This window comes from Biomphalaria glabrata, chromosome 14, assembly GCF_947242115.1.
Source record: "Biomphalaria glabrata chromosome 14, xgBioGlab47.1, whole genome shotgun sequence".
In the NCBI taxonomy this organism is placed as follows: domain Eukaryota; kingdom Metazoa; phylum Mollusca; class Gastropoda; family Planorbidae; genus Biomphalaria; species Biomphalaria glabrata.
Genome location: NC_074724.1, coordinates 14549132 through 14575262, shown reverse-complemented (window position 1 = coordinate 14575262; position 26131 = coordinate 14549132). Strand labels below are relative to the sequence as shown.

The 26131-nt window shown below is 34.9% G+C and overlaps 1 protein-coding gene across 1 annotated transcript; it reads right to left on the bottom strand.

The window, feature by feature from the left end:
- Positions 1-1994: 1994 nt before the first annotated feature.
- LOC106066054 (organic cation transporter protein-like) lies at positions 1995-25062 on the bottom strand. Its single transcript, XM_056010674.1, has 12 exons — positions 24840-25062; positions 23972-24192; positions 23778-23881; positions 16704-16830; positions 14518-14714; positions 12922-13102; positions 12615-12724; positions 10787-10921; positions 9759-9847; positions 8128-8248; positions 7226-7298; positions 1995-5639 (listed from the first exon to the last, which is right to left on the bottom strand). Exons 1-12 carry the CDS (start codon positions 25024-25026, stop codon positions 5460-5462), a joined length of 1725 nt encoding a protein of 574 aa, XP_055866649.1. The 5' UTR covers positions 25027-25062; the 3' UTR covers positions 1995-5459.
- Between the last annotated feature and the right edge of the window lie 1069 nt (positions 25063-26131).

Below are 26131 nucleotides of genomic sequence, written 5' to 3'. Positions count from 1 at the left end.
ATGTTTAGCTGACTGGAAAGTTTATTACTGATTTGTTTGTTATGGCTTTATGCGTATTTGTATCATTGAATAAATTATAATAACAATAATATTGCACTGAAGAAAATGCGTTTTAATGCATTTTAAATAACAAAACACCGAAGTAAACTAAATAAATGAAATGTTTAATATAATATGTGTAGTCTAGTAAGTGTAGTCTAATATGTGTATGGGCAGTCTAATATGTATAGTCTAATATGTAATCTAATTTTTGTAGTCTAGTATGTGTAGTCTAATTATTTTAGTCTAATATATGTGTAATCTAATTTTTGTAGTCTAGTATGTGTAGTCTAATATGTATAGTCTAATACGTAATCTAATTTTTGTAGTCTAGTATGTGTAGTCTAATTTGTGTAATCAAATGTGCGTAATCTAAAATGTGTAGTCTAATATGTTTAAGTGTGATATATGTAGTCTAATGAGTGTAATCTAATATGTGTAGTCTAATTTGTGTAATTTGATATATGTAGTCTAATGAGTGTAATCTAATATGTGTAGTCTAATTTGTGTAATTTGATATTTGTAGTTTTGTGTAGTCTAATAATTATAGTGATATATACATACATATATATCTACTAGACATATGTTACCCGCGACCCGCGGGTCTTTATTTGCGCATTACTGTTGATATAGTCACTGAGAGTGAGAGTAAACAGTTAAACGAAATAATAATGTAATAAGTAAAGCGAATGTGTCAATGTAAAAATAGTGTGAATGAAGCTATCAAATCAGAATAGCTAATAGGCTTAAATCCATTTAAAAAAAAATTAAAACATTTGCTTGTAGGCCTACATATATTTGATTAAAATTTGAGATGAATAGACTAAATTTTGTATGTTCATGTGTATAAAGTATAAAGTAGATCTTGAGGTAGACATAGATCTAAATTTAATCTACACTAATCTAGAGCTTTAATAGACTATTGAGTTCATTCTGTGCTGCGCATGCGTGAACTTTTTTTCATGAATGAATATAGGCCTATCTCAACACGGCTACGCAGCTTTAGCGAACAAGGAACGAATGTATTAAAAATGCTTTAGAAAAACAAATTTGAATGTTAATTGATTAAAATATGAAATGAATGGCCAATAATTAGTATGTTTATGTGTTAAAGCATAAAACTATCTTTGCGAAAAGAAGTTTTATCATCTTAGAGTTCAATAGAGTTTTAGACCTAGGCCTAGGAATAGACTCAGTAGAGAGATGTGTAAATGTGTAACCATTAGGTAATGTCTAATGAAATAATGTTCGCCAGGAAATCTGTAGTCACAGATATCAGGAACTAATTTATGTAAAAAATGCTTTTGGATAATCTAGTGGATTGGATTTAGATGTATGTTAAACGTAGCTAATGATCCTTTCACGTTATTTTTCTTTCGCTACGAAAATAAAATTAGTTTTGCGAAAATGGGTTTACCCGAAGTCGATACATTCTTATCTATTAAAAACGAAAAGAGCGATAGCTTTGTTAAATGAATGGGATTATAAAGTAACAATAAAACGAAATAATTTTTAGTACGCGATTCATGAATGAATATAGATCTAGGCCTTTAACTCGGCTTCGCAGCTTTCGTAGATGAATGTAGCTTTAGAAAACCAAATTTGAATGTTTATTTGATCAAAATATGAAATGAATGGACTTTAATTAATATGTTTATGTGTTAAAGTATAAAACTATCTGTGCGAAGAGAAGTTTTATCATCTTAGAGTTGAATTAGAGTTTTAGATCTAGGGATGGGATTATAAAGTAAACAATTAAACGAATTAATATTTATTACGCGATTCATTACTGAATTGTCTAATGAAAGAATGTTCGTCAGGAAATCTGTAATCACAGATATAAGGAACTAATTAATGTAAAAAATGCTTTTGAAACACAAAATTGAAGGTTAATTTTATTATATAATGAAATCAATGGACCTTCTTTTGTATTTTCATGTGTCAAAGTAAAAAACTATCTGCGCAAAGTGTATTTCTTAAAATTAGATCTAGGTAAAAATCCTTTCGATCTTTTCTCATGTCAACATTGTAGACATGGCCTAGATCCATAAAATACTATAGCTGTAATAGAGTCGGACAACTTTATTTTTTTTTGAGGGTCTTAAGTTTGTTTTAAGGCTACAATACATACACTACGGTCTAAGTTAGTACCCAAGGAACATTCCTGCCTAGTTTTATCAAGATTGGTCAAGCGGTTTTGATGTCTATAAGTAACATACATACATACATACACCACACATTCTACTTTATAATATAGATATATATGGCTCCTTTTGTCTCGAAAGGCAATGGATGCGCCCGAATGAGTCACTGGTTTTGGCTTAATCTTGAGACGGGCAGAATCTGGTGTGGCTAATAAGCCAATTCTAGAACGGCAGACTTTGCCACAATTCGTACATGTGTATGCCTCTGATTTAGGGCTAGCGGACATTATATATATATCACTGCACACTTGAGTTATTACAGCAGTTTCATATACATGAGTTAAATATATACCTGAAGACTAGCTAGCCATTACAGTACTATAATGATAGATACATACACATAATAATAAAAATGAAGCTCTGAACGAATCGAAAGAAAATTCTTGTAATCATGCTAACTAAATTTATGGTGTGTTTAAAAAAAATTAAATATATTGCCTAATTCAGTTGCGAAACGCGTATCAATCATCTCATAAAAACGAGATGAATGCCTGGGCATTATCTATTGTTGGAACGTTGTCGCGAACACACTCAGGTGATCTCTCCATATGAATGGCGTGCTGATACAATTTAAATTTAAACGTTTTTTCCTGCGTTGAGTAGGAAGCCAGTGGAAACAAGACCCAAAACAAAGAACTAAAAACATTAAAATGTTTACTTACTTAAGGCTTTCTCCCTCAGTCTGTCTTATCTAACTTTTCTTAAGTTTGTATACGTTATTTCTTCTTAATCCTTAAGTATTCACATATAGGGCTAAAGATGTGTGGTTTTGTCCATTTATATAATAGAATACATTTTTTTCTCCCACACCAGGTTTTTGATAAAGTGAAAACTTTCCAAAATTATTTATTGTAGCCTACCTTACAAAACAGAAATGATTAAACATTTAACCAATTTGTCAATTAATTATTGGTAATTATTTTTTTTAGATTGAAAAAGTGAATTAATTTCTACATTACTGAAATATATTTGTAAATGTGGAGTTTTTTCACTTTTACATACTAGGTGGCTGTATTTATTATATAATGCTTTCGCATTGTGGATATGTTTCAGTTTCATTTAGAATTTAGAGTAATACAGGGAAGGTAACCGGTAACTTTTTAGAGCGTTTGAAAACACATAAAAAAACATCTGATAAAATACTCATTAATCTATATTATGATTCGAATAACTGTGCTTCTGATTTATATACCACAGTCACATACCGATCAAGAATGACAAATTTATGTCTTCAAAAGAGACGATATTCGAAGTTCTCTAAATGTATACCATATTAACGGTTGTCTCCCTTAGATCATTTGATATTGCCATATAATGAAATGCCAAGAACAAAATGCTGACCTGTTCTCAATATATGTCGACTTAACAAAGGCATTCGACACTGTTAGCAGAGAAGGACTCTGGAAGATCATGTCAAAGTATGGCTGTCCACAAAAATTCATAACCATGATGAGACTATTTCATGATGGCATGAAGGCTCGTGTCCAAGAAAGTGGAGAACCATCAGAGCCCTTCGAAGTATCAAACGGGGTAAAACAAGGCTGTGTCCTAGCACCTACACTGTTCAGTATCATGTTCTCTTCTATTGCTGACAGATGCATTCACAAACAGAGAAAACAACGGGATAAATATATCATACAGATTTGATGGTGGCCTATTCAACCCAAGGCGGCTTAAAGCAAAATCAAAAACAAATGCAGCAGTAATCAGAGACTTGCTATTTGCTGAAGACTGTGCCCTAAATGCCTGCTCTGAAAATGATCTTCAGAGCATCGTCAGTGACTTCTCAAGAGCATGCTCAGACTTTGGCCTTACCATCAATACGAACAAGACTGAAGTCTTATATCTACCTGCTCCTGGGAAAGCCTACTCGGATCCAAGCATTATTATAAATGGACAGGATATAAACGCAGTGGACAAATTCACATATCTTGGCAGCACACTCTCCAGAAATGGAAAAATCGATAGTGAAATCGACCTGCGTATCGCCAAGGCCAGTGCATCCTATGGCAGACTGTCTACAAATGTCTGGAACAGAGGTGGTATCACCACAAACACAAAGCTAGGGGTCTATAGAGCCGTCATCCACCCTACATTGCTCTATGCCTCAGAAGCATGGACAGTGTGCAGTAAACATGCAAAAAACTAAACCACTTCCACATGACATGAGTGAGAAAAATACTAAATGTTAAATGGCAAGACAAAATACCAGATACAAAAGTCCTTCGAAGAGCGTGTCTGCAAAGCATCCACACAATCCTGATGCAGTCCCAGCTGCGATGGGCAGGTCACGTCTACAGAATGGAAGACCACCGCACCCCTAAACGACTCTTGTATGGCCAACTAAGCGAAGGAAAGCGCTCGCAAGGTGGTCAAAGAAAGCGCTTCAGTGACACCCTCAAAGCTTCTCTGAAGGCGTTCAGCATAGACCCTGGCACATGGGAGACAGAGACACATGACAAAGCATCATGGCGTCGCGCTGTAAAAACTGGCGCACAGGTTGCTGAGGAAAAGAGAACAACGCTGGCAGAAGAAAAACGCCAGAAAAGAAAGCAAGACAAACGACACTAGCTCCATCTGGAATAACCTGCCCAGTGTGCGGCTGAACATTCCGGGCTCACATAGGTCTCACCAGCCACATGAGGAGGCATAAAACCCCAGTGCAAAGCCCTCAGCCCCCTGGATGACAAAGTGGTCTTCATCGAACCACGATGGGCGAACTATATGTATAATGAAATGCAAATAGGATGAATGAATTTTTTGTTCCTTGAGTTCGGATACTATGATGTCTAAATAATTCAGGGAAGATATTGTCTTTTTTTTTCCCATGTATGGGATCTTTATAATTTTGACTTGTTTGTGACTATACAGTGAATACAAGCTTGTGTGAAGGAGAGGGAAGGACTGCATGTTTAAAGTTATTTATGTAGACTTAGCTATATTCTGTATTTTAACATGGCATTGTGTGTATTTTTTCTATAATATCAATTTGGATAGTATTTGTTTACAATTCTGTAAGATTATTTTTTTTTACTATTTCTCATTTCCCAGACTACGCTTGGATGTTGCCTTCAGCACACAAATTCCATGGTCACAATACTGTTAACTTAAGGATAATGCTCTATAGTTCTAGTTTACTATAAGCGTCACATATTGATGGAAGTTTATCCTATAATTTGGAATAGAGCATTGCCTTCATAGGATCAAACATTTTTGCTATTTGATTAAAAGATTCTCTGTTGACACCGTTATGAGTGGCTGAGGTTTCTTCTCTAAGTCCTCCAACGTCTGGGGTAGTTCACGGCCAAGTGTTTCTGGTAAACTTCGGATAGCCAATGGCAGGCTGATGCAAAGGGCGCCAAACATGACGTTAGGGGCCCACGCCACATGTCTTACCTATGGGGAGAGAAGTAAACGTTAAATCTGTTAATGTTCACATTATCTGTTTATATATTTCTGACATCATTTCACATTATCTGTGTGTCTGTGTTGCTGACACCATTTATACCTGTCTGAATCGACTTTTATCTCTTCATTTCCTTTACATCAATTTTGATATTTTTAGCGGCACCCGAAAGGGGAAAAAACGCTATTAGTTTTGTGATGATTGTCTGTCTGTCCGTCCGTCTGTCCGTCCGTCCCGTTTAGATTTCGTAAAATAGAAAGCTAAGATAAGATAATGGTATTGATCCAATCAAAATGGAATTCAGTTTGACTACTATTGACAACATCAGCGTAGCTACTGTACAATAACAGTATAGATGAAAAATTCGAACAACATTCACGCACAAAACACATACACATTCACAACCAGCGCTTTATGAATTTAACTTCTTTGTACTTCTCAATGACGACAGCTGATCTTGTAACACTCTGACCGAAAGTGGGATAAAGGAGTTTTAAAATCTTTCTGTTTTAGTCCTAATGGAAAGGAGACGACACTTCGTTCAGATCTTTTGTAACAGTGGTTTAATGGGTGCAGGTTGTCCTTAAGTATCGAGAGTGTTTTGGAAAGGCATCTTTAATTAAAATGCTCTTCAAGAGATGGTAGCTGTATTCGAGTGATATGCGATGCTTTTTTAATTAATCTATTTAGTCTAAGTCTTTGTGCCAGTGAAGTATTACCATACCAGCAGGTGATGGCAAAGCTAATTAGACTGCTGATGGTTGCTGTATGAAAAAGTTTAATAATTGTTTTGTCGATGTTAAATTTTCTTAGATTTCTGAGATAGAAGAGTCGCTGGTGAATTTTTGTGTAGAGGTTTTCACTGTTTTCGCGTATTTAAATTTGTTGTTGATAGTTTTTCCTAGAAATTTACATTCTTGTACTTGTTCTATGGTTTGATTGTTTATCTGAATTTCTGCAATATGGTCTTTATGTTTCCTAAAGTCAATAATCATTTCTTTAGATAATGAAAATCCGACATCATAATATTTTAGACCATTTAAAGTTCTGATACAATGGCTACTTTTTTCTTTCTGAAAGCGAAAGATCTAATTTTTAAAAACACTTATGCAAGCAGCTTTTTCATAAAAATATACCACTTTTAAAACTATTCACTTTTAATAGTAACAAACACGGGATGCTCTTATATAGATACAGCAAAAGGAACGGATGGGAAATAAAAAAGGCAATCACTACTTTTACTTCTATTCATACATGTAATAAAAATAATTCTAATTAATTAAATCATTTAAAAAATCAAATTGTCACACAGCCAAGATTTTGGTTCCAGCTACATTGGTTAATGATAAGTTGTCAAGATGAATAATTTAAATTAAGCAAGTTTGACTGACGAATGAGTGAACTAGTAGATGTACGTCAGAGTTGAACACACAGTTTAATATTGTCCACTACCTTCACGATGTTGTCTTGTTTAGTAGTTAGTAATAACAAGAAATTGTTCATTAATTCTTCATTATTAAATTGTATAGTGTTGCATAGTGTATCTCCATGCAGACACAAAAACAAAAACACTTACTAAAGTTCTGCTATATGGTGAGAGTAGAACTCCTATTGACCCTGCGACATATGCCATACCACATCCAGTGTTTCTATAAAAATACATTTTAAAGTAATTTTCAACCATATAAGTTTAACCCTAACCATGTTACAAAACGATAGAAAGACAACTATCGAAAATTACAAACACATAATAGCCACCTATAACTGTCTATAACTAAATTATGAGCTTTACAAAAGTAGTGAAGGAAAATTTGATGAAAACGAAATATGGAAAATCACTTTGTTTTTCACCATTTATTTCTTTCCAAGAACTAGACAAATTGAAAAGTAATACGGTTTAAAAAGCACAAGATATATTGACATTATTTTATTCTTATCATTGAATTCTTCTTCAGTTTGGCATTCCTTATGGCAGGGACAAGGACTCTTACAAATCAGTTCACGCCTTCAGTGACTATTAGATACTAGACTAGAGTTTGTTTAAATTGTTTCTTTTCCCAACAAGGACAGGATATTTTTAGAATGTTTTTTTACAACAAAGGAATTTGCTAAGAGATTCATTTTCCACCAAGGTACATGATTTTGTTTAGTGTGTACTTTTCCTCAACAAAGTACATGGTCTGTTTCAAGAAAGCCTATTCTCTGATGAAAACAAGGTACATGATTTTGATTACATTGTACCTATTCCAGACAAGGTACAGGACTTTGTTTAATTTTTACCTATTCCAATCAAGATACAGTATTTAATTTGCAGTTGCCTATTCCAGACAAGATGCAGGATTTTGTGTAGAGTTTACCTATTGCAGACAAGATAGAAAAATGTGTCTATTCCAGACAATGTACATGATTTGATTTTGTTAGTGGGAATTCAAACTTTTTAAAAATTAAACAGGAACAGCTTCAATCGTATACGTTTACCTGACACAAGTTGGAAACAACTCGTTTGCATAAAGTATGGAAGATTGATACGTAACACTCATGGCTATTCTTCCTATAAGTGGTAGTGCTATTAGAAGCCAGTCTCTGCCTGGACTAGTCCCTAGAAAATAAATACAAACAAGAAGACATTGGCTTCGCCAATAAGAATACCATAAATTAATGAAAATCTTTTAATAAGTGTTGGTATTTAATAAAGATTGCGTTCTAAATCACGGAAGCACAATCAAACACTCTGTTCGACAATACACTGCGTACATGAATTCTTCCGGCAAATAGCGGTGCATGCTACGCCGCAGGTCGAATAGTAAATATAACTCTCTTCGTGGCCCAACTATGCGGTACACCACAATGAAAAAGTCATGGAAAGATAACTCTTTTATTTCTGCCAGTCGGACTAGATTTACCCCACGTAACAGAGAGCGATGCTCGAAAAAAAAAAAGGGGGGGGGGTGAATGTTACGGCTCGTTGTTTTTTTATATTTTGTTCATTTTTCGTAAATTGTCAAATTGTCAACACAATCTAAACAGGATTAAATTAAATAATGTTATTTCTGTGTTGCACATTTAGTTGTGAATTAGTTGAAGACACTTTCTCCACATTTCTATTCTATTTTTTTACATTTTGACTTGTAAAAGTTTAACACACTCCTTGAATTATGAAAAAAAAAAGAATAACAAAGAAGAGGAAGTAAAGTGTTATTGCATATCATTAAACTTGAATATAGTAATTACTATGTGGATGCGTGTACGTTTGAACTTGGCTTGGCTTGGCTACCTATGAAGGGGGCTCGAGGTTCGACACCCGACTCGAGCAGAGTTGTGTTCACTGAGCGCCAAAAGGCAGCACAGAAAATCTTCTCCCAGATACCCCCCCCCCACCTCGACCCCCCTTTCACAGCCAAGCCAAGCCAATATCAAGCTTACATAGCCTTTCGACCACGGTCGGAACACGCATTCCACTAAATAATATGTATTATATATATATACATATATTATACTGTAAAGATAATTTTTATTATTAAATGTAAAAAAACAACAAAGAAATGATAATCGATTTTCGTAAGGACAAGAAGGAAAATGATATTGTTTCTGTAGCTGGAGAGACTATTGAAATTGTGCAAATATTTAAATACCTTGGTACTATCCTAGACAATAAACTAAATTTTACAGCAAATACTGATTATATCAGCAAAAAAGGGCAGAAAAGATTACGATTACTAAGAAAACTGTCCTTATTTCGTGTTAGCGAAAAGTCCTTGGCTATGTTTTATCACGCTCATATCTGCAATATTTTAAGTCTCAATAGTACTGCCTGGCATGGCAATCTCTCTTTGTAATATATATATATATTAGGCACAACAACCCGAACGAACACTTGAATATCACAAGATAAAGTAACGTAATGTTTTATTTTGTATTAATTTTACTAATATGGGTGCTAACGGGTAAATGGTAGAAATAGTATTACACAAAAAAAAAAAAAACGCAGACAGTAAAATTTAAACTGCACCCGTCCCGCTTGCTCGCCCTTATAATGTTCACCTAGTTCACCATAACCTCGTCCTCCGTTCATGTCATGATATAAACTAATATCAAAATGAAAGACTTACCAGCAAAAGGTGCGTTTAAAAGTGATGTGCATATTAGCAAGAATGCAGCCATTAAAGGGAAAATGGACAGACATCTTTTTCGTCCAATTCTATTTGAAAAATATTAAATAACTTAAGGCACTAAATACAAACAGAAGCGTCTCTAGCAGTTCCGTCTCATAAGGTTAGTTAAATACTAATGTGGCACAGTGACTCCGATAAGCCTATTTAAAATTACATTTTTGAGGAAAAAAACAACAACAACAAAAATGTAGTATTTATATCCCATACAACTAATTTGAACAAAAAATCAGATTAACTTACTATATGCATATTTGTTTTCAAAATGGCTGACTTACCAGCTTAAAATTGTTTTGAAAAATGTTCGCTTTAAGCAAAGTCTACATGATTAGTCTAGTTATACTCTTGTAACAAATAGTTACATGATTAGGAGATCGCATTTCTAAATGTCCGCTTTTTTAAAAAAAGTATTGTATATGTGTTTTCTGTCTGTCCCGCTTACGTCTGCAACGTTTCATTCTAAAACTAAGTGTTTTGATAATTTGATTTGAACAACACCTGATTCGTATTTGAAATAGAAGCCACGAGAACAGGTAAACTGTTGTTTTTGAAAAGTATATGTTATGTCATGTCATGCTATAAGCATGAAAGTAGCGCTATGTAAAAGCCATAATTTATTGTCTTTAGTATAGTGGTTTACAATTCAAAAGGAAATAATTAAAACTATTCATATTTCTTTGACGTACACGTATATGGAAATAGAATACGATTGCTTCAAAACCATCAGAGGAAGGATTATTTTATGCTAGAAATACTTCTGAAATTTTTTTAGGCATTCTTGAGCAGCTAGTTAGGCAAATAGTTATCTCAACTCACACAATGTGGCAACTTATTTTTAACAAAAAAAAAAAGAAAATTAGTATTTTAAGGTGTTATTTTTATCTTTTTTATTTATTTTTCGTTTAGAAACTTTACATTTAATTATTTTCTCACAGAAAACTTAAGAGAGAGAGAGAAACGTGTAATACCTGTTGATAAGACACCAAAACAGTATCGTCCCTGGTAATTCCATTAATGTTCCCAGCGTGTAACCAAGGTAAAAATCGTCTGTTAGATAGGTCGAGGTCATCACTAAACCCTGGGTGCTTAATGCCACAGCAAACCTGGAAAAAATACGCGACAGACAAGGCTCATATAAGCTTAATGTGCAAGATAGATCAAATCACGGATTGACTAAAGTTTATCTCAAAGAAATGAGATCAAAGATTGGACTTTAGCTATGTTGAAATGAGGCCGCCCACAAAGCAATAATAATAATAATAATCTTTATTATCCGTAAGGAAATTTGTCTTACAATTTTGTGCATTACACCAAACAAAAAACATTATAACTATAAGAAACCAAAGTGTACATTCACACCAGACTCACTCATAATTTACATGTGACAAAATTTATACCAGATTGTTCTTATTTAATGATTTGATTGCCAGGGGAACAAAAGAGTGTTTGTGTCTGTTTGTCTTTGCTATCGGTGTCTTGTATCTCTTTTGTGATGGTAAAATCACGAAATCCTGACACAAAGGGTGATTCTTTATTTCGAGGATCTTGTTAGCTTTTTTATAGATGTTTGTCTCAAACAACTGCCCAAATGGGGTTTGTTTTTTGCCAATGATTTTGCCAGCAGCATTGAGGATTCTATTAAGTTTATTCCTATTTTTAATGCTCAGATTGCCATACCAGGCAGTGATATTGATAATACATCTGGTGCTGCAGGTATCTGAAAAATGTTGGGATCATAAGCCTTGCAATTGAACTGTGTGCTGCAAGCCACTTCAGGGTCACAGGGTCCTGATTTGACATTAGCATTGACCTAGAAGACTATATGTTGCTTAGGTTTGGATTTATAGTTTTACTTCTCCTAAGTCGGTAGACATACAAGGCTCACTAGCCCCTTCCTCCTATCCGTGGCTTACTGGTTAAAGCTCCAGTTGCTCGTCTTTGCCTCTTATTCTGTTGGTGATTAAAACTCCGCCAGCCATTAAATCTAAGCCGCAAGTGAAGGCGCGGAGTTGGACTGGTTGTCAGAAGCTATTTAACACACATGCCATAGGAACATTACCACTTCCGGCTAAAACAACTTAACCGAACCAAGGTTGGCAATGTGGTTTGGAAATTAAATAATTGAATAATAAATAAAATAAGGAAATAAGGAATACTATTGGACTTCAAAAAGATCGCTCTAATTTACTGACTAAGATGATTACCAATTACCTTAGTTGTAAGTCGGGTTTTGGTAAACGTATTGTAGATGTCATAACATAATTTGAGATATGTTTTCCGCATTATCAACTAGAGTTTTGTTTCTCAGATACATGGCTGCCTGGTCTTCAGGAATGCGCTCTGGATTGTCGTTCGATGGCTTCGAACCTTAACTCGACAAGTTTCCTCTACACCGTCGGTAGCTGAAATGTGTAGTGAAGCATTACAGCTTACACGGCTAATAGCTGACTTCAGAAAATGTAATGGAATCCATGCCATAGAAAAAAAATTGACTAAGTTGAAATCACAAATATATTAAAGCATTTTGTTTAGTAAGAACACGGAACCTACACTTCTATCTGAATGATTTCTCATAAAAATAAAGCCCTCAAGCAGGATATGGAGGCTAAATTTGAAATTTACATATATCGATTCTAGAGTGGACGTTGGATCCGATAGCTAGACCTAGCTTAGACTTGGAATGTACTTCTATAATCTCTAACAGAACTTAAAATAGTCTCGTTGATTTTTCGCCAGTCATTGTAACATAAGCATATGAATAAATCTGTATAAACCAATAAAATATAATATACCAACCATAAATACATTGCTGTCACTGTCAGCTTCAGTAGCCGGCTGTTTGTTAGAAACAGTTTCATTTCTACACGGCTCTCTTTCTTCTCCTCACATTGATTGTGTAATAAACTCTAAACAAAAATCATCCATTATTGCTAAAGAGTGAAGTAAGATCTCACTAGTCTGCACATAGTTTAAAAAGGAATTCTATAAATTGTGTCTTTCAATACACTAAGTTATTGTTTGACTTAGAAATAAACAGAATAAGGAAACTTGACGTACTAAAAAAAGTGTAAAATATAGAGCATTAGGGTGAGAAAAAAAATACTTTTGTGTCCGTCGTGTCAAGCTCATCGCATTTCTTGGGGTTTGGCCAGAGTTTGAGCTGTAATAGTCCCAAAGCCTTCTCTGGGTCCACTTTGTTTATTCTTGCAATCTTTCGGACCAATGCCTCAGCCTCTTTAGATTTCTTGACTGAACACAGCCAAATCAAGGATTCATCAATCAGCCTTGTAGTGTATGACAAAATAAAAACAAAACAATCTCCAATTACAACTAATTTATGTTTGTTTGTTTGTTTGGTTTGAAATGGATTTGATGCTCATTAACATAACGCATTTATAAAAGTATAGCACGTAGGCCACGAGGTATAACTGACTAGATAAGGCCTAGCCATCAAGTATAGGCCTACCATCAAGTATATTTGATTAGTAAAGGCCTAGCCATCAAGTATAGCTGAATAGTCATTAAGTATAACTGACTAGCCATCACATATAACTGACTAATACAGGCATAGCCATCAAGTATAGCTGACTAGCCATCAAATAAAACTGACTAGTCATCAAGTATAATTGACTAGTATATGCCTAGCCATAAAGCATAAATGGCTAGCCATCAAGTATAACTGACTAATTTAGGCCTATCGATCAAGTATAACTGACTAATTTAGGTCTAGCGATCAGGTATAACTGACTATCCATCAAATATAACTGATATAACTGACTAATATAGGCATAACCATCAAGTAAAACTGACAAGCGATCAAGTAAAACTGACTATTATAGGCCTAGCCATCAATTATACCTGACTATTGTAGGCCTAGCCATCAAGTATAACTGACTATTGTAGGTCTAGCTATCAAGTATAACTGACTATTGTAGGTCTAGCTATCAAGTATAACTGACTATTGTAGGTCTAGCTATCAAGTATAACTGACTATTGTAGGTCTAGCTATCAAGTATAACTGACTATTGTAGGTCTAGCTATCAAGTATAACTGACTATTGTAGGTCTAGCCATCAAGTATAACTGAGTATTATAGGCCTAGAAATCAAGTACAGTAAACATACGAGTAGATGCAAAAAAAGACAAAAAGGAAAAAAAAAAAAACTTATTTTAGGGGAAGAAATCCGCACTTACAGCTATAGCTCTTAATAATGTAGAAGTTATTTCAATTATAAAATATCAAATAAAATTATTAATTATCAATAATAATTTGACTACTTGATTATTTTTTTTATATTGATTCCTGTTGTTTTTTTTTAGGCACGACAAATAATTGTTATCGACAATAGGTTATTTTGTTTCTTTTTAAATGATAAAACTAAAAAAAAACGATACAGTTTACTATTTGATTTGAGAAAGCGTTCTGCTTCAAAAGACAAATAGTAACAAGTAACAGCTATATTAATTTTTGGAACGGTAAATTAACTTTAAGTAGCCTAATGGATATTTAACGTGACAGGCGTACAAACGGACAGAAATATAGACATATGGAACAAAACAAATAGCGTCTTTTTCCCTTCCTGTGGAAAAGGGCAACATATATTTATGGGCTACACAAGAACTTTATTGAATGCGGTAGAATAGCATGAGCCTAATACTAAAGCACTAAACATACGCTATGTTAAAGACAGAGCACTAACCAGTAAAGCAACACGACGTACGATGAATACAGAGATATAGTGAGCTGGATAAAGTGCCAGTGTTGTACTACCATGGCGATAACACATAACATTAAACCGCCTAGTAATATCAACAAAGACTTGATAGTCTCTGGTAGTGCTCTTTGATCTGTCGGCATCATTTCAATCAGCAGGGTGTACGTAGACAGACCAGCATTCTACAAGAGAAGCATACAAATAATTTACATCTAAACAACAATGACATTGTAAGAAATATAGGTATATATCAAATGATCTTTAATACTTTATTTACTACAGAGTTAAAGTTAGATAAACTTCACAGATGCCATGGAAGTCTTTATGTCATTGATATTAAATTAAAAACACTCTTTTTTAATTATCATTGTCATCTATCTATCTATCTATCTTTCTATCTATCTATCTATCTATCTATCTATCTATCTATCTATCTATCTATCTATCTATCTATCTATCTATTTATTTAGTTATTCATATTTTTACGTATTATCCATATCTAGCTATCTATCATTCCTATTACGATCTCTATACAGTTTATCTATCTAGCCATTTATCATGTGTCTCGCTCTCGAGCGTGTCTATCTACTTATTATCAAGTCATAGTTTGTGTGTATTTAGCTATACTTCAGACACATCGTATGTGTTGGACAACACCACTAGCTTTATTAGTATAGAAAGAAAAAAAAAGGGTATGTCAATGAATCAACAATATAAAGAACAAAACAGGGTAGCCAAGGTCATGGGCAACATGTCCCGGCTGCAGAAAATAGTGTAGAGCAATACCTTGTTGTCTACTAATACCAACTTTCTAGTCTACCGGACCTGTCTGATGAGAACTCTGCTATACGGTGGTGAAGCATGGTCAATCTACTCTTTGCAGGAAAAAAAACCCTTCCACCTCTGATGGTAAAAGTGGATTTTTAAAATTAGATGGTAAAATAAAATAACCAATGAGGAAGTGCTACGAAGATCAGGGTGCCAGGACATTCGTGCTGTTATTAGCAGCAGACGCCTTGGCTGGCTTGGCCACGTTCACAGAATGCCACAAGGTCGACTTCCACAAGACATTCTGTAAGGTGATCTCACAGAAGGCATGACAGCCGCTGGTCGTCCACTTTTACGGTATACGGATGTATGCAAACGCGACATGAAGCTTTCTAAAATTGACACCAACAGTTGGGACAATGAGACACTGAAAAATTCAGAAGGATAGCAAGCATTAAAACAAGGTTCCTAGTTTGCAGATTGTTTATACACGAGAAGTAGAAAAAAGGGTGAAAATGTTACAGCGTCTGGTGATTACATATGACCAATCTGTGACTGCAGCTGTGTGTCAAGGATTGGCCTCTTTAGTCACACGAGAAGTATCAAACGGAAGAGACCAACTCTTATGACGTAAAAGATTATTAAAACAAACTATCCCTATAACTCATTCTGTATACACAGATACAAAGTCATATTTTTGTGTTTTAATATTAATAATTTCCTAAAAACGAGGAGATTGTAAGTGTTTGAGGAGATTGTAAGTGTTTGAGGAGATGTGTTTAAGGAGATTTTAAGTGTTTGAGGAGATGTGTTTGAGGAGATGTGCTTGAGGAGATTGTAAGTGTTTGAGGAGATTGTATGTTTTTGAGGAGATTGTAAGTGTTTGAGGAGATGTGTTTGAGGAGATTGTAAGTGTTCGAGGAGATTATAAATGTTTAAGGAGATTGTAAGCGTTTGAGGAGATGTGTTTGAGGAGATTGTAAGTGTTTAAGGATGTGTTTGAGGAGATTGTAAGTGTTCGAGGAGATTATAAATGTTTAAGGAGATTGTAAGCGTTTGAGGAGATGTGTTTGAGGAGATTGTAAGTGTTTGAGGAGATGTGTTTGAGGAGATTGTAAGTGTTTAAGGATGTGTTTAAGGGGATTGTAAGTGTTTGAGGCGATTGTAAGTGTTTGAGGCGATAATAAGTGTTTGAGGAGATTGTAAGTGTTTGAGAAGAGTGTAAGTGTTTGAGGCGATAATAAGTGTTTGAGGAGATTGCAAGTGTTTGAGAAGATTGTAAGTGTTTGAGGCGATAATAAGTGTTTGAGGAGATTGTAAGTGTTTGAGAAGATTGTAAGTGTTTTTTTTACAATGTGCGCACAACAAAAGATGAAATGACTGCTCTGAACTAAATTCTTAACTGCAAAAAAGACTCCTGTAACAAACTTGAGAATCAGAAACAGAACAAAGTTGTGCACAAATGAAGAAGTTGTTGAGAAGATCAACATCACCAGACTGCTCCAAACTAAAGTCTTCTTACGTCCGTGTCTGCGGGGATAGATACAAAAAAATATTAATTAAAATAGTTCTTGTGAAGTCAAATGTGATAGATTTTTTTAAAAACTATGATTATCCTAATATACCCCAAAACTTTATCATTGCTGTTAACAATTTTTATTCCATTGGTTATAATAATATTTTGGTTTAAGTAAGACATTGCAAAAAATTTTTGAAAAATTCTATATAGTAAAGATTTTATGAGCCTACACTGGCATTTTACGCTATAAGGGAGTTGTCCCGTGTGGAAAATTATACAAGATATTATATTTCGTATTATATTTTACAACCTTTAAGTTCCAGTAGATAAGTTATTACATTGAAAATGACTCCGAGACTCACAGCTTCACGTCATGAGGAGCGATAATCGAGAGCTGTGTTTCCCAGCCGTGAATGTCGATATCGCATTCTTTGAAGGATCTCATGAGAGTGTCTTTGTGGCGCTTGTATTGACCCCCTGGGAGCGCTTTCCTGCACACAAGTTCCCTTACAGAAGTCGTTTAGAAGGCGATTCGTTGTCATGCGGACTACATGTACCGCCCATCGAAGTTGGGACCTTTTTACTGTCGCATTGATATTGTTCATGTTGGACAGCTTTAAGATTTCTGTGTCTGGTATGTGGTCGGACCAACGCACCTTATGGATACTTCTTAGGGGAGTAAAGAGTTTAACTTTTTCATGTGGCGGGAATATAAAGTCCAGGACTCTGATCACTAGCGGATCCAGAACTTTGGAGTGGGGGGGGCGATTTTTTTCCAAACCCTAACCCTAACGCCCAGTAAACCCTAACCCTACGCAGAAACGTGCATACAGTGCGCGCGCGCGCGCGCGCGCACACAAACACACACACGCGCGCGCACACACACACACACACACACACACATATATATATGTATATATATATATATAAATATGAGAATAAAAAAAGCAGCATTTCTCAACCTTCGGCGAAAAAACAAAACAACTGGGGCAGCGCTATAAGGTTCTCTGGTGAAGTTCGGGGCGAAGCCCCGACGCCATAAGCGTTTTTCTTGCTTTTTTCACTGCAGAAACGCATTCTCCTGACAAGTACAACTCATCATTCATCAATGGAGTTCGGGGCGAAGCCCCGAACCCATAAGCGTTTTCTTGCTTTTTTAACTGCAGAAACGCATTCTCCTGACAAGTACAGCTCATTATTCGCCGAAAGCGTTTTCTTGCATTCTTCTCTGCAGAAACGCATTCTCCTGAAATCTGCAACTCATTACCCATAAATGAAGTTCGGGGCGAAGCCCCGACTCCAAAAGCGTTTTCTTGCATTCTTCTCTGCAGAAACGCATTCTCCTGAAATCTACAACTCATTACCCATAAATGAAGTTCGGGGCGAAGCCCCGACGCCAAAAGCGTTTTCTTGCATTCTTCACTGCAGAAACGCATTCTCCTGACCTGAAGCTCATTATTCATACTATTAAAAAACGACCTTTCGAATAATGTTGTACTTGAAAAATATTCTAATTTGAATTTATAGGCTCATAATACATTGCAAATAAAGCCGATTTGTTCCTTGAAAAGATAGGATACCCCACGTATTTAGATTTTTGCTTTGAGGATCGCCGCCGAAAAAAAACTTATTCGATAAATAGTATTCAAGAAAACTGTAGTATAAATTGTGAGTTATAGTCCCAAATTTTTTTAGCTAGAAAAATATCAGATTGAGTAAAGGTTGGGAAAAGGTGACTATGAAAACGTTATTTGAGTTTAGAACTCATCTCAATCGTTACTGATATATTGAAAAATTTCGTTTGAATTCTAACTTTTCCAAAGTCTTTCTTAAAATAATTATGATAACAACATGTGAAATTACACAAACTCTGTCTGGAAATGGGAGGGGGGGGGTAGAATGAAAACGATTAATCCTCGCTCCTTTACTAATTTCTGCTAAAGATTGCATTTGGCATTAAAGAATAGGGGTGGGGCGACTCGATATAAGAATTTAATTTATAGTATATATAAATTATATTAGTGACAGATTTTTTAAATTTTGTAATTTCTTAACTATAATACAAAAAGAAAAAGTATTGATTTGTCCGATGAGGGAAATGCGATTGCATGAATCGCCCCTCCCACTTGGTACAACCCTTTTTCATTTAAATTTACTAATGATACAATTTGAGATTAGAGTGTGGTACGACATATTTACAATGGGTCACATATCAATACGTAGTTTATATTATATAGATATTCAACTAATTTTATTCACAAACTATGATTCTCCACAAAAATAGGACCGCCCCCCCCCCAGCACTCAGAGGGCTAGAGTGGGGAGGGCAGTACATGCAATCGCCCCCCCCCCCCTCACCCCGCTGAATCGGCCAAAATACCAGAAAGGGAGCGACATAATATAAAATTTATATATTAATTCAACTAATTTTGTTCACAAACTATGATTTCTCCATAAAAACGGACCGCCCCCCCCCACTCAAAGGTTTTTAGGTGGGAAGGGCAGAAGAGGTATTCGTCCCCCCCCCCCACCAATCGGCAAACAGGGAACGACATAATATAAAGATCGGTTAAAATATCAATAACAAGTTACAGGGATATAGATATTTAATTGATTTGTTAGAAGGCTGTGTTTTCTACCGATAAATTGGACCGCCCCCCCCACTCGAAAGTGTAGGGGGGGGCGGAATTGATACCATCGCCCCCTCCCGACCCCACCAAATCGGCCAACATACTAGAAGGGGGGGGCGAACGAAATAATCTAAAAATATGTTGAAATATAAATAATTAGTATATATTTTTAACATAAGTAATAAATTCGTATACAAATTGTGTGAATCCTATACTAAAGTTCGTCCGCCCCCCCCTGGGGGGGGGGGTCGGCCGAGTGGGGGGGGCGATCGCCCCTACCGCCCCCCCCCCCCTGGATCCGCCAGTGACTCTGATGCATATAAGAGTGACAGGGGAACTACAGCACTTTATACTTTCAGTTTTGTAGATATCCTGAGTCCTCTCCCTTGCCACACTTGTCTTTAAAGTCTACCAAAAGCAGCCCTGGCACGAGCAACACGGAAGTCTACCGATGCTCACCCAGCACCAACCTGGTACATTTTCTTCAACAACAAAACTAGAATAGTGAGACATTCAAACATATTTAAACATCATTTCCATTTCCATTAAAAAGAAATAAAATAAAATATATATATTCCAACCAAATTCACAAATTCACAAATTTAATTACACGTCTGATTGATACACTCCAATGGTTTTTCAAATTTGAGTTATTGGCGTATTTAAATTTTGCGTAAAAAGTTGTAATAGTAAACATTTTACCTATTTGTATTTAATTGCTTAGTGTCACAGTCTTAGTTGACATTGCATGATCTAAAGTTCACCTCATGTTAAGAGTTTAAAAGACACGTGGAATTCCTGATGTAGAAAACAGGAAGTAGAATGAATAAAGTTGACTTTGGCAGTCAGTCAAGTCAAGCAGTCAAGTTAAGTCAAGTTAGTAAAGTCAAGTGGTATTCTTTGGACCGAGTGGTCAAGTATATTTTGGTCCGTGATGGACAGTAGCGACTTAGAAAAGTCTGTAGTAATTCCAGTTAGAAAGTAACTTGTGGGCAGTTATTGCCAGTGGTCTTTTGAGACATATATTAGTCAATCTATATTTCTGCACAGTGTTACCCGCTGAGATGCGGACGTGACTTGTAACTAACATATATTGGATATTTTTGATACCGCTGTTATGCGGATAGGATTGTTTATTATTTCTTGACTTGTAGCACTAACAAGGAGTGCAGTATTATTATTATTATAGTAAAATAAACTTTATATTTGTCTGCTGAAACGGACTTAAGTCAGTTTATAGTATTTGTCTTGCCACGTGTCATGAGTACTTTAGGAAGCAAGAACCCAGCATTACACGACATTCGCATTCTGCAACCTTACACCATTAAACCTGTCATTTACACGTAGAAATATTTATATTTAATAAAATAGACAGTAAATTCTTGACATCTCAAAAAACAACAACAACAAAAAACTGGGTTCTTTGAGATTTTGTTTTTAGGTTAGGCATACGTCACTTCCATCAACAATACTGAAAAGGAAAGTATTTGGTAATACCGCGTCTATTCCAAACCATTCGTATCGCTTCTTTCTTACAGTAGCTGCCAGGTTGTTAGGCTTAGTGACGGCCTAGTCCAGAACTATGCTACAGTTTTAGAGAGAGAGAGATCTAAAAGCATTAGGATAACCAACTCGACAAAAAAAAAGTAACATTTTCATCAAGTCTCTCACAGTCCCAAGAAGTAAATATATCGTGGGTCTGACTGATTCGAACAAACTGGTCAGTGTAAGGCTAGTCGAGACTACGTGTAGTCAGTCATGACAAGACAACCAAGCGATAGTGTTTGTTGTGTGTTGAGTGGTCAGGCGAGAAAATACACACTGCCGTGGTTAGTCAAGCATGTAAATCTATTTTTAACACGCATTTTCTCTTTGATTACAAGATCTAGATCTAACTGCATAGATGAAGATTTATTTCTTTACGAGAATGTAAACTTTACTATATGGTTTTCCGTTATTCAGTAAGTCTATAGATTAAATAAATAGGTTTATGTGATGTAACATAGAAACCCGGTGAAAGACTGACAGTTTTGGATGCGCAGTAAAATTACACCAGAAAAGCATCAATTACTAAGTCATTATTGCAAATTAAAAAAACAAAGAAGAATGCATTCATCATCTGTAAATCCAAACATATATTATATCAAAAAATGTCAAAACCATCGGAGTTTCCTTTAATATAAACAAAGCCACCTTTTTTAAAAGTTTTTTTTTTAATTTTGCCTTTTTTTGTTGTTTTTTTTTTATTGTTACTCTGTCCACGCTTTTGGGGCATATAGCAATGTAGGGAGGATGAGAGCTCGGTAGACCCCTAGCTTTGTCCTTTTGGTAATACCGCCTCTATTCCAAACATGTTTAGTCTACCATAGGATGCACTGGCCTTGGCGATACACACATCGATTTCATTATCGATCTTTCCGTTTCTTGAGAGTGTGCTGCCAAGGGAGGTGAATCTGTCCTCTGTATTTATTTCCTGTCTATTTATCTTAATGCTTAGATCTGAGTAGGCTTTACCTGGAGCAGGCAAATACAAGACTTCAGTTGTTGTTGTTTTTTAGTGTTTATAGTGAGGTGGAAGTCTGAACAATCTCTTGAAAAGTCAGTGAGGATGCTCTGCAGATCATTTTCGGATCATGCATTTAAGGCACATTCGTCAGCAAATAGCAGGTCCCTGATTGCTTCTGAATGTGTTCTTGATATAGCTTTGTGCCTCCTCGTGTTGAATATAGTTTTAGTTCTCTCGTGATTATTATTTATTCAAGAGCTACTAAATTTAAAATGACTATCCATTATAAATTATAAAGTCTAATGAATATTCTTCAATATTTGTATCTAGTAAAGGTTTTTTTAAATTCCTTTTGTTTTGTAGTTCTGTGGTTACTGGAACTTATAACTGTATGTCTAATGCTTTAATAATGTTAACAGAATGATGAAGGGACCTCAAAAGTTCAATTTCAGCTTGTGGCATTCTAAAATTCCTTTATGCCGCAATCATGACTGCGTTTCTGTCGTGTCATAGGGCGTAGCCTGACAATAACAGCAGAGTGATGTAATTACAGATAGAATGGATACAAACACCAGTAATATCTCTAGCATATTTTACTGTATTTAGTGATATAATTTTATTTATATATATATATTATTATTAAACAAAAAATAGTAATAAAATGAAACTGTCACCAAGGATAATGCTGTGTCCGCCCCAAAAACCTGATCGCCAGTGCATTGCACACATTACACAATAGGTCGTGGCGGCCCTGTTACACAGCCCGCATATATGTTATTGAAAGGGTTTCGCCCATCATTAAATGCAAGCCACTTCACCAACGATGCTTGTTGGTTCGCCTGCATGGCTTTTACTAAAACCAAATAATGTATGTGCCATACTCATGAACATTATAATAATTATAAAAGAACTCTACTAATATAAGGGATGAAATAAAGTGCCTTTGTATTCTTCTAATTACTTCAGTATAGAATTAAATTCTGTGTGAGTATTTAGATGCATTCTTTTGCACTTCATCCTGCTTGGTTTATCAATATATGTTTATATATGTTTGTATGTGTGTTTGCAGGCCAATTTTGTTGTTTTATTTTACATTCTAGAATCAAGTTGAAATTTATCAAAATTATTCATTGCTGATAACAATACATTAATCAATAAAAAAAAAATTAATTGATTAATAAGGTTTTGTTTTATATAGAAAAGGGGAATTAAGCATTGCAGTATTGAGAGATCTGCCAGTGATGTTGCGGTTGTTCCCCTTAAATAAGTTTTGTTTTAAAAAATATTTTGCTTATTTTATTACTATTTATTCATAATTATTTTCTTCAATTTTTCAGGAAAGCGAGATTATTTTGTTTTATTTTCCTGCTTTCTCAATCTGCTATACTTGTCCAGTAGGTCAGCCTTTTTTTTTTCTCTTTAGTTAAGGTGTGGCAGGATTCATTGCCAAACATTTTTCTTGCTATTATTGTTGATGTTAATAAAAGCAGTCCTGGTTTGTTTAATATCAGTGTTTTTAAAAGATTTGAAGGACTATTTTAGCATGTCAGGGAGACAATCCAGTTTATTGTGGCTCATTCATTCAATCAGTCTACCCGCTCATCCATTTGTTGTGGATTTTTCAGATAATTCATTTGGATATACTCAGACCTATTGTTTGAGGCAATGATTTATTTTTAATGTATGTATTACTATCTTATGTTGTAAACACATATAATAGTGTCTCTATGCAATTACATGGATCTCTTTTTAAATGAATGAAACTCGTAACTGATATTAAATATGAAAACGTATCATTTAAGGGGTGAAATTAAAAACTTACGTATCCGAGAATCTGGAAAGAAAGAGAGATCCAACAAGCTCACCAGACATAAATACAAGCTGTAAGTGATCAGACATCATTTCTTTCTCACAAACTAAGTCCCACTATAAGTAATACAAAGAACAATTAATTATTAAAGATATATCGGAACACTATTTAAAGGTTATATTTACGTCACCCCATTTTATTCCTACCTCTGACACAAAAGAATGTGTTTCAGGTTCACTATAAACGTATCCGTCCAAGCAGTGTGTTGTGAATATGACGTCACTTCCGTTACTGACCCGGATGTTGCATTGTTCAAGCGTGATGTTAAATATGGCGTTACTTTCGTCTGACAATACATTTCGTGAAGTGTTGTGTATGGTGACGTTTAGACTCTCTGGTGTACGACAGTGGTGATCTGGCATTTTACCTACAAAGCAGAAAATAAAATCACGAAAAGAGTTTGCTTGGGTCGGTCACGAAAAAAGTTTGCATGAATTGGTAACTCTACGGAGACCCTTATGGGTCTGTTTAGCTTAATATTTCGTTATAAACAGTTTCACTCCACAATTTAATCAGGGCTTTATTAATTCTAGACACGTAAAGTCATAAACTGATTAATCTTTTATTGAAGGCGTATCTAATAAGCTTATAAAAATTAAAATTATACCGTTTTAAAATACACATTAAGCTGTATTTGCCTATAAAAAAAAAATCGCTTGCATGTTCTATCTTATCGTTACATTGACACTTATAGTTGAATCTAAACCAAAGCTGCATTTAACTTCCGTTTATCTCCTTGGCAAGTGAATTGTGGGTGCTTCTTTATTTTTTATTTAAAGAACTTTTTTGTCTTCCTTTTTTTTCCATTTCTGGACACCCCTTAATTAAATACCAGTATTATCCCATTAATCAGATAAAACCAAACGGTTGTAATACTATTTATTATGTTTTAGACATTATACTAATACTTTAATTATAGGATTTAGAAATGCCTTACAGTATTAAGATTTATATTTGTTTCAAGAATAAAAGTGCAATCTCATATCTACAGATAATATAACCAGTGTCACTTACCTATAAAGACTACGGAACTCTCTTGAAATATCATTGATATTGGATACAACAATAAGATAGCACATCGAGTCTTTTGATAGAGGCCGTTCGACTTCAAGGCTTGAAATAAATCGTCAAAATTACCGTCCATTATTCTCAAGTGATAATAAACTGGGGGGTGAAATAAATGTGATGGTACTGACAGCATTGGGTCGAGTTTGTTAGCCCAGTGGTCTGGTTTAACAAAAGAAATAACACAAAGACTAGATCTATACTGAATACTGCGTAGAGGTCAGAATAACAAAAAAAACAATGCTGGTCTTTTTTTTAGATCATTTGTTCATACGTAGGCATGGCTCTCCAATAAATAAGCCGCGGTCCTCAAACAACGTGAATGAAAGAGCATCACACAGAAACAAAATGATTTATGATATCTCTTAATCTAGTTCAACCATTTTAGTGTTTTATAAGAGCCTGTGTCTCACAAGTGAAATAACCAATCCTTAGAGGAGTGGAGAAATGTCGATGCAATAATATTATCTAATATATATATATATATATGTGTGTGTGTGTGTGTGTTTATAAATATGAAACGACCATACATACATTTTCTATCCATAGCTTCAATTCCAAATACAAATGTTTACTATCTCAGCATGTTTCGTTTCGTTTCGTTTCGTTTTTGTTTTCGTTTTTGTTTTTGTTTTTGTTTTTCTTATAAACCAAGGGACAATCTCTTTTTGCTCTTGATATGGCGATGGTAGACTTCAGAGAAAAGACAATGAAATATAGTTTATATTTTGAAAAATCAGGAAATAGCTGTCATGTAATTATGTGTACACAATTATTAAGGTATGAAACTGAAGGCTTTGAGGACTGAATCTACAAATCTTAGATAAAGTTGAAGCAGGCTATTGCAATGCTAATTAATGTTAACAGTTGTCTACTGTACTCGCTTCAAATTAGTAACATAATTTTCACTTTTAAATGTTATAATGAAAATAGCTTAGCAGTATCATCATCCACATGCATTAATTAAAATTATAATTATATACTATATAAAAGTATCAAAAGTATATATTATATAACAAGTGCGAGGCTAAGTGCTTAAGCACTCAACATCCGAACCTGGGGTCCTGGTTTGAATTTCTATGAAGACTGGGATGTTGAAAATTTGAGATTTTCAGGAGTCCACTGAGTCCACCCAGCCCTAACATGTTCTTGACAAACGTTGTGTAAATAAAAGTGGTTGGTCGTTATGCTGGTGTAGCTAGAGATTTGGCTACCCTGACACGAGCTAATGCACTAAATAT